This window comes from Ciona robusta, chromosome 2 (genome assembly GCF_009617815.1).
Source record: "Ciona robusta chromosome 2, ASM961781v2".
Taxonomy (NCBI): Eukaryota; Metazoa; Chordata; class Ascidiacea; order Phlebobranchia; family Cionidae; genus Ciona; species Ciona robusta.
Genome location: NC_143236.1, coordinates 1,229,834 through 1,247,366, shown reverse-complemented (window position 1 = coordinate 1,247,366; position 17,533 = coordinate 1,229,834). Strand labels below are relative to the sequence as shown.

Below are 17,533 nucleotides of genomic sequence, written 5' to 3'. Positions count from 1 at the left end.
TAATTAAGGGTTAGGACAGTGGTGGGGAAAGATGGGACACTCTTTCGTTTTATTTTCTCGTCCCATTTAGTAGTAAATAAAGAACAAAGAATTATAAAACTGTATCCTTACGACTCTCATAGCATAGTATACTGAAGTGATAGTACGCTAACGAGACCACGTGACCACTTTTCACGCATGAGTGCACAGTTGCACTTCGCCCGGCAGTTCAGCCAGACAGTGCAGTATAACAGTGCAAGGCAGAGTCCGTATATAAGCATTTTTATATGTTTATATACGGAAAAGAATCGCGAAAATTGTTGTATAATGTACAGTGACACATTTTTAATAGTTTAGCGAATTTGACTGATCGTTTGCGTAAAGAAATTACATTTGTAGCCAGATTGGAAATAATCATCATAGAGTAGCATATATACAATTGCCTCTGCTTAAACGAAAGTTTTCTGGACGACCTATTTGCTGATTCACTAACCACAGGTAGCACCAGATATAAGAACTTTACAAGTAAAAATCTCAGAACTTATGCATTGAGTTCTGATCTGGCAGATATTCAACCCACTGTAATTATTGAAGATTTCGGAAACAATTCTAATGCAATTATTGACATGATGGAGAAAGTGCCTGGACTGCTGAAATGCCCATATGCAGACTACCTGTATGTGCTCCAGCAAATCTACGTTCTTGCTGTGAAGAAAACACAAAAAAATTCAAGGGAAATTGATTTTAATGCAGTGTTTCATAAAATATGGGAAACAACATTTATGAAAATTGAAAATATTTATCGATCATTTGCTGGATATACATGGTGATAGGGATGAAGAGGACAGCAGTTAATGTAGTATTTTTAACTAAACAGGAGCATATAAAATTATAAATAACACAATTATCGAGAATGGTCACGAGGTGTATGAAACAGAACACCTGTGTTATAACGACTGTCGTTTTCCCGGCACACATTTGTAAATATATGAACGCTTATATATTATTTTAACACATTGCTTTATTTTTTCTTTGTTCTTTTCCTGCCCTTTTATTATTCTTGTTTGAACTGTATTTCGAAAATTTTATTATAATACCGACCTTTAAAAAAGAGTTTTGCTCTGGGTGCGATCAGTTAGTGCAGTATAAATGTTTTATTTATTATTCAGCTTATGCTTATCATGTGTATACAGTTTAAGAAGCGAAAAGTTATCCATAAATTTAAATAGCCTTTTGCCTCGACTGTGTCGATCTGTCCTACTATCCTACCCAATACATCATTTCTCAAGGTTTTTTTTGATAAAGCAGGACAGAGGCCCTTCCTTGAGATCAATATTAGGATTATAGAATAAAAAAAACGGTAAAAGAAAAAAAGTTACAACTTTTTTCTTTTGGGCATTGGAGCATCACATACAGTGGTCCACATATTTTTGGTTCCGAATGTGGTGTTCCCACCTTTAATTTTTTTGATAACTTTTCTTTGGGTATAGTGTGCAACAGAATATCCAAATTGATGTATATCTGGGTCTTGCATTCGTCTGCCCATTTCACGCTAAATAAAAACATTCTAATTAATATAAAAATATTTGACAGAAAAAGGGTACTTTAATATATCATTTTGTTTCACATTCATAATTGATGTTTATTTTAAGAATTTGGGAAAATTACTGTAAAATTTGTAAACTGAGTAAGTTACAGGAAATTTGTAAATTTACTGTAACTTACTCAGTAACATGAGCCACAAACATTGCTGTACCTTCAGCTCCCTGGACAGAATCCAAGTTTTTTTGCCACCTGTAAACTGAAGATATCTTTCGCCAGCTTAAGATTCATCTTAAAAGATAATAAACTTGTTTTTAAAACTCCAAGTACAATATAGAAGGTGCAAGTTTAAAACACCATTAGTCACACAAATGGAAATTGCATGTTATTAAATATCTACCTTGGAGAAAGGATTTAGATGAATATGGGCCTTTGTTAAACGGGTTCGAAATAACAACATGGTTGATTGTTCTTGTTCGTATAGCTGGTCAATATGTTGCCATAAAATATCCATGCCTTTATAATTCATCAACCGAGTACCAGTAAAACCCGATGAACAGAGTGAATTTCTGACAGTCTGCAAAAAAATATTTGAATATTAAAAATTAGAAATAAGAAAAAAAGTAGTTTACCTTAAGCAAGTGTGGTGGATCGGAACAAAGAAATATAGGCCGTTCTTCTGAAAAGGGATTTGGGGCAACCAGAACAGAATCGTAATCCATGCCCCCAGTTGAACTTACAAGTTTAAAAAATAATCTATTGATGTTTAATCCATCTGCTACAACGCAGTGAATTGCATTAGAATTGTTTCCGAAATCTTCAATAATTACAGTGGGTTGAATATCTGCCAGATCAGAACTCAATGCATAAGTTCTGAGATTTTTACTTGTAAAGTTCTTATATCTGGTGCTACCTGTGGTTAGTGAATCAGCAAATAGGTCGTCCAGAAAACTTTCGTTTAAGCAGAGGCCATTGTATATATGCTACTCTATGATGATTATTTCCAATCTGGCTACAAATGTAATTTCTTTACGCAAACGATCAGTCAAATTCGCTAAACTATTAAAAATGTGTCACTGTACATTATACAACAATTTTCGCGATCCTTTTCCGTATATAAACATATAAAAATGCTTATATACGGACTCTGCCTTGCACTGTTATACTGCACTGTCTAGCTGAACTGTCGGGCGAAGTGCAACTGTGCACTCATGCGTGAAAAGTGGTCACGTGGTCTCGTTAGCGTACTATCACTTCAGTATACTATGCTCATAGGCCATCTTTTTATTCTATTTCTTGTCATATTCGGTGGTAAACAAAGAAAAATCAAAGAATTAAAAAAACGTGTCTTCACGACTCCTATACAACGTTGTTAATTGTTTAAAACACGATGAGCATGTTTACATATTATGTGCTAAAGATGTCCCATCTTTCCCTACCCTACTATATTATACTACGTTTTACTACCACACCTATATTTTATATGTACGAGTTTTTTTAATATTACTAATAGAAGTAAATACATCCACAAGCCAGTTTTAATTAATACTAGAGGTGAGGTCGTGACAATGATACTTAATTATTCATTAATACACCTTTAGTCGGAAATTGCGATGGGAAAACCGATAAATATAGAAAAAATATGTCACAAAGTTATGGAGGACTATTGTAGTTACTCTGATTCCAAGCGTTATCTAAAATTGGCAGGCAGAAAGGCCAATAGCAGCACTGTTAGGACGTTTCAAGGCCGATTTAGGCGCAACGCCACTCTGCGTAAAAAGGTGATAGATTTACTGAATAAAGAACATGAAATATTGCACAAACTTGAAGAACCTGACGCGGACATGAAAGTTGACAACGAAGAAGATGAGATCGTTAATGGTGTTGTTGCCAATCTGATGAATAAAAACCCTGCGGGAAACAGTCCATTTTTTACCAAGAATTATGAAAAATCCGGTACTTTCACTTTCCCAGTTGAGGTTTGGCTAAAATGTTGTGGTACACAGAAGAAAGGGTACTTTACTGATCCTCAGTGGAAAGATGAGGTTTTGAAAAGTTTAAAGACATTTAACCCTAATTGTTGCTTCTCCTTTCGTTGTCATTAGGTATCTCAAAAATGGCAGGAAATGAATTGTAACACCATAGCAACTTGAAACCAAAGGACAAAGATGAAAATATATTTTTTTTCACAATATTTATTGACAGCAAAGCTTAAAATAATGATTCTTGAATATAAACAACATTTCAGCAGCAATTACACGATTTCTTTATAATTCGGAATGATATATTATTTGGAACAATATCAGATTGATGATGTAATAATGCAGTCGTAGGAATGATTTTCAACATAAACCTAAAGTTCATTTTGAAAAATATGAAAAAAATCTTCTATCACTCTTTAACTGTAATGTTGATCAACAAAGGCCAAGTTGTTCACTGTAAATAAAAATACCGTGATTAGGATTCTGTTATAGACTTTAAAAGCCCTAAAATACAGTTTGCAGCACTCAATTGCTAAGGATAACTAAAATTTGGTGCAATGGCAAGAAAACACCATTTTGTAGCAAAACTAAGACCTTTAGTGTTATTAATGGCATTAGCAACCAAATTTAAAAACACACAATATACTCTTATATTGAAATTAAACTCCACTTTGTTTGTAATTTAATCATATTTCCTAGATACTCAAAATTATTACAAACTGTATCCTATTAAATACAATATCATCCATATTTTTTCATTATTTCTTAAATGTAAGTCCTTAAACTTTTAAGCACAACATTTAAAGAAATTCCACTTACTTTGAAGCAGTTAACATAAGCTGAACAATTGCCTGATTATTGACCATTGGTTTTAAATTCTCATTCATTCGATTATAATTTCGTTCCATTTCACGTTGGTATTCCTTCTGATCATTGCTTATCAAAGATTTGTTCTTTTTCAATGCAAGAGAACATCTAGGATAAAATCATGTTATGTCACAATCACAGACCTGGCTATAATTTAAAGTTGAATGAACGTAACTTTTATACTCAGGGGCAACAAAATACCTTGTGGTTGGTTAAGTTATTTAACATCATGGATGAAAGCCTTTTGTAATTTTTTTTATGTGTGGCTGACATTTTGGGCAGTACCGAGTTGGAGCAATTGTTGTATAGTGTCTTGTCTAGGACACATATGCCCACAATGGAAACCCACTGTGCTAGTGGTACCAAACCTTGGATGAATTTTATATTCATTACCCAAAATCACCTAACACAGAAATAGTAACTCACGCATGAATAAATTGTCGGAATGACAAACGCAGATCATTGTAAGGAATCCAAAGTTTCGAATCTTCTGGAATATCAGTTAGAAAGACATTTGCTACATGCATTGGTCCCTGGCGGTTATAATGGATGTGTTATTATGATAATACTATAATTTTAAACGAACAAATGTAAGTTATTTATTCCATGTGGTAGACAACTTTGGTTATAAACTACAAAAATTGTTTACAAAGTATATAATTATAAATTTTTTGAGTAATTGATGTTTGACAACCAATTAGTGACCAGTGGGTTAGTTTTCCAATTAAATGCCAGGGACTAACCCACAAATAATGAAAGCAACACAAGCAATATCTTCCTGTTACAAAGCGAGCGTGTAACCCTTAAGCAAAAAGTGATATTTTTACTTTTTTTTTTCACACCGCACCTGGTTAACAGAAGTAAGCACAGCTCCTTGTAGATTAACTTGCAACATTCGAACATCCGGTGGTTCAAGTTTTGCGGTTCGTAAAAGATCGTTTGTTTTACGTTTGACATCCTCACATGCAGATTCAAGTGGCGTCAACACAGTTTCCCACCTTCAATGACATGTATTCTTATAAATGGTGTTTAAAATACATGTGACTTGAGGTAAATGTACATGTTTTGGTATAAGAAACTTAAAATAGAGATTGCAAACAATTTAATTGCTTTACTAACGAAATTTGAATAATTTTAAAGTATATGTATGTTACCGTGTCTACCTAGTGTATCTATGCATGCCACATTAAGGATTAAACAAAAGATGACCAAACAGACTTAGCAAATTGACGTATACCATATATGGTTATAGAAAGTACACAGTTTCGAGTATTTGTGTGTTACTGTGTGCACCATATACTGTATAACCTATAAATAGAATGAAATACCAAAGACTGAACAAAAAAAGGCCAAACTGAATTATCAAATTGATGTATGTCATATTGAGATATCGTAAATACACAGACAGTTATTTTATACTCACTTGTTAATAACATTGATCCTTGTTTTAAGGTAAGGGAAAGTATGAGCAACTTGTAGGAAAGTTTTCCTCTTGTATTGTTCAGCCATCTCTCCATGGGCTTTCCCATCCAATGTAAATGGAGTGGCGTACATGAACTTATCAACATTGAAATTCCTGTGGAGTTATTTTAGTTTAGGTTTTTGGGAGGATTAATTTTTATCATTGATTATAATAGATTAGCTACAGATAGTAGTTTGCAGAATTAAAGTGTTTTTAAAAGGAGTTGTTTTAGGTCTAACATTTTAAATCATTGGCTCCTAAACTGTTTAGATTGATAATACACTTACATACTTTGAAGTTTGGCACAAAAGGCTAAAATTACAGTAACACTAAAGGAAATTGTACAATAGTATACATATGATAACCAAACCCATTCTGCAACTGTTGGCTCATTTCTGTTTTTCCTTACAAACTGTTGTACAAATCATAAACTTGCCGTTCAAAGTACGTTGTTTTGTTCCCATCTTCATATTCATGGAAGAATGGTTCAACGTAAGTTATTTGAATATAAGCTTTATCTGGATCGAGTTGATCAGGGTCAACGGAACTTGAATCTTTCATCATTTCAACATTTTCAGCTCCAAAACATTGAGAGTAGAACGTCTGGTGAGGATTTGTTTTAGTTATGTTTAATCTACGCTTTAGGCAAGGACCGCCGAATTCACTATGCCATTTTGTACATATTATGAATTTGCCATGGGCTGTGGCAGAACAATATACTTTGCCACCAAACATGGTTGACACGTTACTGAAGCATTTATCTGTCACAGATATTTTGTTGTTGGATTTCATTAAGTTTGTTGCTGATTGTCTTGTAATTAATTCCTTATATATTTTAAGAGTTTAAGTAATGGATAAATTAACATATTCATATAGCATGGTTGAGGAGATGGGACTCATTTAGCACTTTATATCCAAGTATCCTGATCGTGTTTCAAACAATCAACAGCGGTCTATAGGAGATGTGCGAACATGGTTTTATAATTCTTTAACGTTCTTTGTTTATTATTACTAAATGGGGGAAAAATGGAATGAAAAGGTGTCCCATCTTTTACCACCCTACTATAATACTTGACAGTAAAGAAAATTATGCTTGCAATAATAAGTTAAGTGGAGCAATTAAAATACAATCTTAAACATTAAACATATAATAATAAATATTATTAGAAATAGTCCTTTTCGGAAAAATGAATGTTTTTAGCAGGACTTAGAATTCATAATACATATCATTAACCTCAAGACGATATGAAATCTCTGGTAGTTTTGTAATAGCAGGTTCTTTATAAATAAATTCCCCTTTATTTAAATCTCCAAACTTTCTTCCATAGAATCCAACTCTGAAGTAAGTCCCAAACATTCGCTTTCCAATCTGTTACCATATAAACGTTATTTATAAGAAACCTATACATTGTAATACTATAAAGATTATACAAATATTAAATTAAAACTCATTCATAATAGGTGCTTTTATGTAATTTGTTCCCACAGTTTTCTAACAAAGTTTTCTTTAATTTATCACCAACTACTCCCATGCATCGTGCATCTATACAAAAACTGCCCAAACTTTTGCCATATGCCAATGCAAAGTCTTAAGAAGTGGCCTTTAGTTTACAATTTACATCATATGAAAATATTAAGGAGATACATTAAAAATATGACACATATTACGAACATCAAACTCATTCAGAGAAATAGAGATCACAATAAATACAATGTTGAGCAGATATGACTTTGCTATTTCTATGATAAATCAAGCAAGCTGATTGGTTGGTTCAAATTCAAACTCACCAATTAAAAGCAGAAGCAGCAGAGAAGATCACATGATCGGAGAACCGCGAAAAAAAATAAACGAATAATTAATTCACCACATGCGTCATAATCACTATTATTACTCAGCAATTCAGTATTAAAACAAAAATATTTTAACAAATGCGGGAAAATTATGTCAATTTAAAAAACTTAAATCAATTGTTATAAATTCAATTTTCTACTTTAACTAATTTAGCACAAATTAAAAATAAATCAGACATTTTTTACTTTAATTTAATTTTGCAAAAATTAAAAACAGACAATTTTTGCTTTGGTTTTTAGATAAAGGCAGAAGAAAAGTTGATGACATGAATAAAATAATGGAGTTGTAACAATAATTACAATAGAATTGCCACAGAGTTGACACCTACCTCCCAACCACCGAAGCCAGTCTTCCAAGCAACATAAAAATAAAATAAATTGCAACATAAAATTTAATGAAAACATGCTAATGTTGTAGGGCAAAAAAATAACAAAATTTAATCAATTTTAAAAAAAATCTGATAACACAATTTTTTAGAAATTTGTCTATTAAATAATAAACTTAGTATAAATAAATTGTGCTTTGAATGTTAAAATGTAAGAAAATGGAACATTTATAAAATGGGAATGGCAAAATGTGACTCCATTTATAAAATGTAATAAAAAACAGAACAGTGCAGAAAATGTGTTGTGCAACACTGTGAAAATGTGTTGTGCAACACTGTGAAAACGTGTTGTGCAACACTGTGAAAATGTGTTGTGCAACACTGTGAAAATGTGTTGTGCAACACTGTGAAAACACGTTATGCAACACCAAAACTTGCTTAGTTATGATTTTGCTAAGCTTAAAATACCTGACTGTTGATCTTCGTAAAACAATCTCGAAGTTTTTCGTGAATGTTGGAAAGTTTTTTGTAATCTTTCTCATGGTTGTATATTGGAATCAAGATGTTATAAATCATGTCAACCACCTCATGCAAGCCCGCCTATGTCGGATTGGAAATAAATTATACATGTGTACTTTGGGACACCATTAGTGATGTTGTGCTATATAGTACTGTGGGGGAAGATGGGACACCTTTAGCACCTAATATCCAAATATTCTCATCAGGTTTCAATCAATTAACAACGGTCTGTGAGAGTTGTGAAGATACACTTTTATAATTCTTTGATTGTTCTTTGTTTTCTATCAAATAGGACTAGAAATAGAATGAAAATGTGTCCCATTTACCCCCACCGGCCCACCCTACCATATATTGAGCTGTATATAATAACCAGTGCATCATCACAATATTTGTAAGAATAATAAATTTTTGAAGTATAAGAAAATAGTATAAGGTTAAATTAATAATATAAACTGGATTTCGAAATGGTGAACTTTCAATATTATAAAAAAAACTACAAAACCACTTTTACACAGGCTTTAAGACTTTAAAAGTCTTACTTAATAAAGATGCGGTGGGATAAATTTCAATGACTTAAAAATAAAAAAATGAAACAATCTGAATAAGAGACTGACAATGACATTTAGGCGAAATATATATCTGTTATATAACAATTGGTTGGACTTGATTTTTATCTGTTACGTTTTCGTATCTCCAGATCCTTTACCTGGTGTGGTTTCAAATGAACCATTCTCAATTAAAGAACCTTACCCATATAGAGAAGAAAAAGAAGAAAAGTACAATATGACAATATAAAACAGATTTTTCGTCACTCATATTTACATAAAAGTAAAAATAAGTAAAAAACTCACCAGTGAGAAAGTCTGCACAGCTTGTTCCAGCATCGCTATTAATCCTGGAGGAGAAAAGAATTTCTCGGAGCAAACTTCATCAGCGTGAGGAGAAACGACATCATCTGATACCGCGCTTTCCTCAAGTAAGTTAACACTGATATTCTGCAGTGAAAAACTTAGGTCTAAATTTACCATTAGTTATTAAAGTTTATTAAGGACAACTTAATCTCAATCTGTTTGACAAGTGTTGTTACTTAATATTTACAATGTTTTCCAGAGGCCAAATGGTAGCAATTCACACCATGATTATTTGCATTGTAATAGTGATTGACCATTTTTTATGCAGGCTGTAGATGGTTAAACATTTTTTCACAGATTTGAAATTATTTTCCTATTTGCGATTAAGTTAAGGGTTCGCTTGCATTCTTTGCAATACACGGGTTAACACAAAGTAATACAACCCTGCTTTGGTGATTGCTTTAAGACTGCTAAATAGCTTAATTACAGCCCTACCCCACTAACCTCAAAAGCAACGCATCCAATCGGAAGATGATGTTTATGATCCATCATAGATAAATACTCAGCCACTAGAGCGGCGCTATGAAGCAAACACATTCCCGCCTCCGCTTGATTTTTACGCTGCATGGAAATAATATAAATTATTGTTAAAACTGTTGCTAACAATTTTTTTAAGTAATTTTTTAAAATAGAATGTACCAAAAAGAAATATAGTGTAATTACTAATTACCATTAAAAAATAAATAAAAAGAACTATAAAACTAAAACACACTTCACCCGTAGCACACTAAACACACTTTAAAATGCGGTTTTAGAAATCTCTGCTGTTTTACAAGTTTTTAGGTGTTATAAAGCAATTTATAAAGGTTTCTCAAGAAAGTTTTCCAGGTGAAGAACATCTATTTACTAGAAATAAAGAAAAAATAAAGTAAACACACAAAATCAGTAAACAAAAAAATACAAGAACTGTAAACTATAAAATATGGTTGGAAAACTTAAGGAATTAAACAAAATTTTTATTTTTAAAATTTTCAGCTTTCACCTCTGAATGTTGTCGTGCCATGTTTTGCAACCATGTTAATCGAAGATCTGGTGAGTTCTGATATCCCTTAGCAATCCTGTACATCAGGTCAATCAACATCTCTGGGTCTTCCTGATGCTCCTTCATCTTCACTGTGTCCGAGAGGATCATGTGGAGGTTGAAAACAAGATCCCGGACCTATGGATTGGAGGATGTTGTTTTTTATTTCTGATTTGGTATAATGAATGCTTCTTCTAAAATAATATATAGAAATTGTTAAACATAGACTTTTTTATGCTTTAATTTTTCGATTGAACCTAGGTACATACCAGATTATGCTGACTCAGCATATTCTTAAACCTAATTTTTAACACTAAAAACTGAATTTTTTATAAAAAAAAATGGTATAGTAGGTACTAGTGAGACATAGTGAACAATATCCCGGACCTATGGGATGTTTGTTTGAATATATGTGTGGCTGATAATTTGGACAACCCATTAATGACCACTGGGTTGAAGCAATTGCCGTTAAGTGTCTTGCACAACACAAATACGCCCACAATGAAGTATATGATCAGTAAAATACACTTGTATGAGAATCACCATTCACCTGTTCAGGAAATGAAGTTGCTTCAAGCTCTGTGTCTATCTTAGCATACGTGAGGATGGTTTTTAACGAACGTCGTAAATAGTCTTCGTCAAAATCATGAGAAACGCCAACTAATGATGACATCGACATTGTGACTTGCATTTTTACACGGGCAAAGGTCTAAAAGACAAAATTGTTAAAAAATAAATTATGACACTCCAAAATGATATACTGCGAATTAAAGATTTCCTGAAAAAAACACATAATTTTTTTAAGTGAGGAAAAATTAAAGCCATTTCTTAATTCCTAAATCAACAATCCTTGAACCCATATTTTGTTAGTTTGGAACTTCAAAATGAAAGGATACCAAAATACCAAATTGGTTTAATAAAAAAATAATCTAAAATAAAAACTAACTTTATATTTTGTAAAAAAAAATTAACAAAAATTTAAAAAACTTACATTTCCCATTGAAAAGTTGTGTCGCATAAGAAGATACAACGAGGCAGCCGCTTGCATACGAACTGTAGTGATGTTGCTGCTGCATTTCTCCAACAGCCTCAACGTGAGGTCGGCACATTGTTCCGTCTCCTCCTCAAACAATAACTCCGGGAACTATTAACATGGTGATGTCATAATTAGATAAAACGGTTAAAATTTTTAACAATTAAAAATATTTAAGATTTAAAGAACGATTCTTATAAAACATTAAGGTTTGCTGATACATAATTTACTTGTGTTTAAAATAATAGTTATCTTAAACCAATAAAACTCAAATTAATTTTAAAAATGTTAAAAACATGAAATAATGATCACCCATTTTGTATAAGACTTAAATAAAGTAAAACTACCATTATAGCATTTGAAAGGGTATCCCAGTGTAAAATTCATGGTTTTAATTTTAGACTGTCAAAGAAAATCGGTTTTATATGATCTTTATATGTTGCTTGGGGCTTCCCCTTTAAAGTTACAAATTAAAAAAGTAATGTTCGTTCAGCTGAAGAAACTTTTACACGTTGTTTTTACAGTTATATTGTGCTTTATAATCAAAATAAGCGGATTTGGGAAAAGGCAATATTTTGTAAGTGATGTAATGGATTTTGTTAACATCAATCTAAAAAATGTTTTTAATTTTATTAGAAAATAGCCAAAAATCCACTTTGCAATAGTCTTTTCATATAGTTTGCTTAAAAACTCAAATTAAACAAAACCGCAAGTTTACAAATGCAGTCTTGTAACAATAGAATCAACAATTGATTGTTTTTTTCCACCAGCAAAACACCTGTGTGACACAAAAAATTTACTATTCGAATGACGTAAACGGGCCGTGACGTCATAGTTTTCGATCCGCACCTCGACGATTTTTTTGAACTCGGCGCCTATGCCTGTGTCGCTAGAGATCAATACGTGACAGTGAGTCAAACAAAAAAATCCTTAAATATATCATTTCCCTAAATACTTTTAACATTATTGTTAAAGCTTATAAGAATTCTAAAATAAATATTTTATAACCTTACCAACCTTGGCAACAATAGAACGTTGAATTGCAAACGTATGTTTCAGAACAGTCACGCTCTGATGCTTTGAGAAGCAATGAAGCAGAACACGCAAAGCAGATGATAACATTTGTGAGGTGTTGTTACCACCGTCGTTATATTCAGTTGCGATGTCAATTATCAACTCAAGGGTGTCCAATGTTATCATTGTTGTTTCTGTGGAAAATATTCAACTTTATTTATCATCACGCAAATTTAATAAGAATTTAATAACTTTTTTTGTCTTTACGATTATGGTAGCGAAGATTTAGAAATATTTTAAATGAAAAGACAGGATATAGCGACAAAACAACAGTTGTTAAAACCTACTTACAGTTAAAACATATATACATTTGATTGGGAGAAAATAAGCGTGGTCCCTATACCTAGAAAAATTTGTTTTTATGCATTCTGTGGAAATTCTTGCTACATGGTTGTGTTACATGTCAATGTTGCCATACCATACACTAAACACTATACTACATAAGGTATTTATAACTATTGTATTTTTATATAGTAGGATGGGCCTGATGGGGGAAGATAGGACACATTTGGTACAGAACGTTTAAATATCCTGATGCCTGATGGTGTTTTAAATAAAAAACAATGGTCTATAGATATTTTGAGAAACGATTAAATGTTTCTTTAAATTTTCATTGTTTACCTTCAAATGGGACAAGAACATAGAATGAAAGCGTATCCCATCTTCCTCCACCCTACTATATTATTTTAATCAAACTAACATAAAAACCTAATCTGACCCTAAAACACCTCCCACTCCCATACAAACCTGCAGAGAAATTCTTTGCAAGAATAGTTTCTTCAGCCGATTGTTTCAGCTTCTCCCCATGTTTAACTTGTTTCCATTCCGTTTTATCCTTTCTCCACCTCAACCCTTCCTTGGTGGCTCCGATCGTTGCGCTTTTCTCAGCTAAAATAAATTTAAAAAAATTATTTTACTAAAAATCAAACTTGGCAAGGTCAAGCCACAATTACTTTTCGAGATATGTCTGCAGCACATCAAATTAAAAAATATATATATTTTACAATTTTAACAAAAGCTATTGCTAAATAGTGAATAATTCACACTTAATTCCTATTTGCATCACACAGATTAAAAAAATCTTAAATATAGAATTAAAAAAAGAATTACCATACCCAACCCACAGTATGAAAAACCACAGTATATACCACGTACAGTTACCCCACCAAACCACAGTATATACCATGTACAGTTATCACACCAAACCACAGTATATATCAATATCACGTACAGTTACCCCACCAAACCACAGTATATACCACGTACAGTTAGGTCCTCCTCTCCTCCTCATGAGCATCTCTCTTCTCGCGGAAGATTCTCCCAGGATTGCTTCCTGAAGACGACTTTTTGAATCTTTCTTCTTCGTTCCTCGATTGATGGAGGTTCGTTGAAACTCGTTACGAACGATCGCCTTCTCCTGTAACCATGACAACAAATAAACCATATTAGGATAACACTCTAGTTTATTCTGATTTCTTTAACCCTTAAGCAGATTTCAACAGTTTTTTTCTTATTGAAAAAAAAACGAATAAACCTTTCGTTCTCCAAAACACAAAACAATAAATTATTGTTTAATGTATAAAACAATTTTAAAAAATGTCATAAATAAAACACAAAAATGTGTTCGTGCCTGCTTTTTTAACCATTCCAACAAATAATGATGATGATATTTTTAAGCACAGTGTATTATGTAATACAAAAACAACCATAAACAATAAACAACAGTTCCAAAAAGTTTTTAACAAAAAATTTTGTTTCCAAAAATACTATAATTTTAATATATAACAATTATATAATAAAAATTAGTCAACCCAACCTTTAAAACTACATTTTACATAACCTTCATCTCCCACCCTACTATATAACTTACTTTATACTCGAAACATGAGATTGAGATGAACAGAAGATCAAGGACAGACACGAGTTGTGAAGGAGGCAACGCAATCCACCATGATCGCAATGTTTGTCGCTCCGTGTTCTTCACCAACCACAGGAAACATAGGAGAATATTTTGAGTCGATTCCGGTGACATTTGCTGCAAAGGAAGAGTGTTTGTTTAATAAAACTAACTAAATAAATATTTCAGAAAAAAAAAATTCAAAACATGATGGAATTTTAAAATTTACAGCCCAGAGGGTTTTAACTAAATGATGAAATGTGATACAGTACATTTTTCTATTTAAACTCTAAGTAATTTATTATGTCTGCCTTGAAGCCAACTAACATAATTTAATTTCAAAATATATTATTTTGCATGTAAAACAACGTTTAAGACATTTAAACATGATTCATTAAAAATTTTTTTTAGGGATCCTTGAAAATCTAAATGCAATTTCAATAACACTATATATTTGCACTGTTTTTTTTTAATAACAACAATACAAACTGTTATATTTAATTCAATGCCATGGGCATGGGCCTTGGTAAAGTACACCTGCCTCTAGCATACACAGTTTAAAAACAATCCTTAACATAATCAAAGGACAAATCATAAATTCATAATTCGGCGATATATGATAGGACACCTTAAGCTCCCAATATTCAAATATTCTGATCTTGTTTTAAACAATTAACAATTAGAGTCATGAGGATACAGTTTTATATTTCTTTGAATGTTCTTTGTTTACTACCAAATGGGACGAGAAAATAAAATGAAAATAGGACCCATCTCCCCCCACCTTACTATATATCAACTCACCTTGGTTAAGTTGATTCCTGTGTTGGATCTAGTCAGGGGATTCACCACACTGTTCCCGGGATTCCCGTCATCCGATACCGGTCGATCATCGAACATATGAGCGAATGGTAACGCTTGGATGGCTATCGACAGCAGAGGAAGATAGAGAGCTGCGATCGAGTGCTTCAGCTGAACAAAGAATTTTTAATGTTATGTTTTTATTTTGTCGCTTTTTAATTTTAAAGAAAAGAATTTTAAACAAATTCCTAAATAAAAATAATTAAAGAAATTAAAGATTACTTCTATTTAATAATTTCATTAAATTAGTTTCTGTAACACTATTAATATAATAATGTAAGAAAACCATTAGAATTACTGTTTCTTTAACTTAGTTATAATAACTGATAAAGAAAACACAATTAGTTTAAACACAATTACACGATTAACTTCTATTAAATAATGAAAGCCATTATAAATTGGGATTGCTGTTAGTGATTTTAATGTAAACAAAAGATCACCTTCGGACTTGCATTAATCCTTGTATCTTCATCATGACTCATCAATAAATTACGCAAAGTCGTTGTTGCGTAAAGTTGAACCTTATTTAGCCCAGGAGTTCCGTTCTCCAGGAGATCAATGGAAAGTCTGTATAATGTTTCTATGAGAATTAAAAACTAACAGCTCCGATATAGTGTGTCTATGAAAAAATATATTAAATGTAATTTTTGTACAGAGTAGAAAAAGAGCCGGTCTTGGCTTACATCACAGGTCCCCTTTAGTTTTCATATAGAATAGAAATTTTAAAAAAATTAAAAACCTAAAAATTTAAAAACGTAAAATTTGCAAACTTACTTAATGTCTGATAGAAGCAACCCAGCAAGGTAATGTTGTCGTGTGAAGCGATCAGTCAAATCATAACGGGTGCTTGCTTTTGTTGCAAGGGTGTATCTGCAGCAAACTTTATTTTAGATGGGTGTGTAAAAGTATTACCTGACTTGCAAGAGTGAATGTCTGGTGAGCAGTAGCGCAACCAGGGGGTTTTGGGGGTCGTGACCCCCCCCCTTTTAACCAAAAAAAAAAGTTTTAATTTCATTTAAAAAAACAATTTGTTTTTTTAAAAACAATTTTTTTGAAAAATTTTTTGATTAAAACTCCCCCCTCCACTGCTCGTGAGTGTTTTTTTGGTGTTTCACTTTTACACACCTATAGCATTACACCATACCAGATAGTTATGTAAAAATGAAGAACCAAAACTTATTATAAAAACACTATGTATGTAATAATAAATACGCAATTTTAGATGCTACCCGGGTAAGTTTAGAAAAAAATAACTTAACTTCCGATGGATGAATAAAATTCTTATGATTCCAAACAGAATGTAAAATGGTTTTGTTATTTAAAACAGTGTATCACATGTGTTTTTCTTAGTTAAAACCTGTTATTAACAAATTAAAATATTAAATTAATAAACCCTTCAATTAATAATTTTCTTAACTAATAAAAAGTTATTTTTCATGAAAGTAAAGCAATCATATAAAAACTTACGTTGACATAGTTGAGCCAATACTTGGGGAAGGTGACGATGGGGTGGGTGGGAGCGCAAATGGGAGGTTGAGCGTAACATAATGTTCGTGGCCGCAAATAATTCGTAGGAAAGTAAGACGTAGTTGAAGAATGGATCCAGGTGGAGTGTTGAGAAGTGTTCGCATTTTCTCGTTCAACTAAATAAGTTGTGGTCATGAATAATGGGTTTTATTAGGTGCTGATAAATAATTTGCTTTTTTGTGTGCTAATAAATAATTTGCTTTTTTTGTGTGGCGATAAATGAGTTTCTTTTATTTATTAAATCATAAATGTTTTTTTAAATTCAGTACTGTTCTTGCACAACGAAAATTCAAACAATGTTTTGTCTGCAAAAATTAAAATTTTATTGCCTAAAGATCAGCTTTGGAATACATCATGTTTGGTAGCGATGGCAGCACAAACGAAATTGTATTAATCTATCTTTTACTTCACATTCAAACCTAGATAAAAATGACATAAATGATACAAAAAACCTGTTGGACAAAAATAACATTACTTTTAACTCAGTGCTAAGGATCTTAAACTATTATTTAAAAAGTCACCCCTAAAAATATTTTTTAAATTTTAAAAACCAATGGTGTAGAACGAATTGAAACAGAAAAATATCTAAGTCTATTTATTGCAACACAGTTGCATACAAATCTGCTCAAAATTTAATTTTGATTTTTTAAACAATACCATTGAACAAAATTATTCAAAAAAAAA

The 17,533-nt window shown here is 32.0% G+C and overlaps 1 protein-coding gene across 5 annotated transcripts in view; it reads right to left on the bottom strand.

Moving 5' to 3' along the window:
- Positions 1–3,783: 3,783 nt before the first annotated feature.
- LOC149739578 (dedicator of cytokinesis protein 7-like) overlaps positions 3,784–17,533 on the bottom strand; it is a 28,957-nt gene continuing 15,207 nt past the window's right edge. For 2 of the 5 annotated variants that reach the window (XM_089873098.1, XM_089873102.1), the window contains exons 25-46: positions 16,790–16,965; positions 16,097–16,192; positions 15,763–15,889; positions 15,266–15,433; positions 14,438–14,602; positions 13,834–13,984; positions 13,315–13,455; positions 12,511–12,701; positions 11,452–11,604; positions 11,011–11,169; positions 10,422–10,598; positions 9,884–10,000; positions 9,380–9,523; positions 8,478–8,609; positions 8,013–8,033; positions 7,067–7,201; positions 6,269–6,435; positions 5,794–5,946; positions 5,218–5,368; positions 4,797–4,903; positions 4,323–4,478; positions 3,784–3,957 (exon numbers count right to left, since the gene is read on the bottom strand). In XM_089873098.1, coding sequence (XP_089729224.1) covers positions 3,936–3,957; positions 4,323–4,478; positions 4,797–4,903; positions 5,218–5,368; positions 5,794–5,946; positions 6,269–6,435; positions 7,067–7,201; positions 8,013–8,033; positions 8,478–8,609; positions 9,380–9,523; positions 9,884–10,000; positions 10,422–10,598; positions 11,011–11,169; positions 11,452–11,604; positions 12,511–12,701; positions 13,315–13,455; positions 13,834–13,984; positions 14,438–14,602; positions 15,266–15,433; positions 15,763–15,889; positions 16,097–16,192; positions 16,790–16,965 — 3,009 coding nt within the window. In that variant the 3' untranslated portion in view covers positions 3,784–3,935. The remainder of the gene's footprint in view (positions 3,958–4,322; positions 4,479–4,796; positions 4,904–5,217; positions 5,369–5,793; positions 5,947–6,268; positions 6,436–7,066; positions 7,202–8,012; positions 8,034–8,477; positions 8,610–9,379; positions 9,524–9,883; positions 10,001–10,421; positions 10,599–11,010; positions 11,170–11,451; positions 11,605–12,510; positions 12,702–13,314; positions 13,456–13,833; positions 13,985–14,437; positions 14,603–15,265; positions 15,434–15,762; positions 15,890–16,096; positions 16,193–16,789; positions 16,966–17,533) is intronic. The other 3 variants (XM_089873099.1, XM_089873101.1, XM_089873100.1) reach the window with 3 other exon arrangements.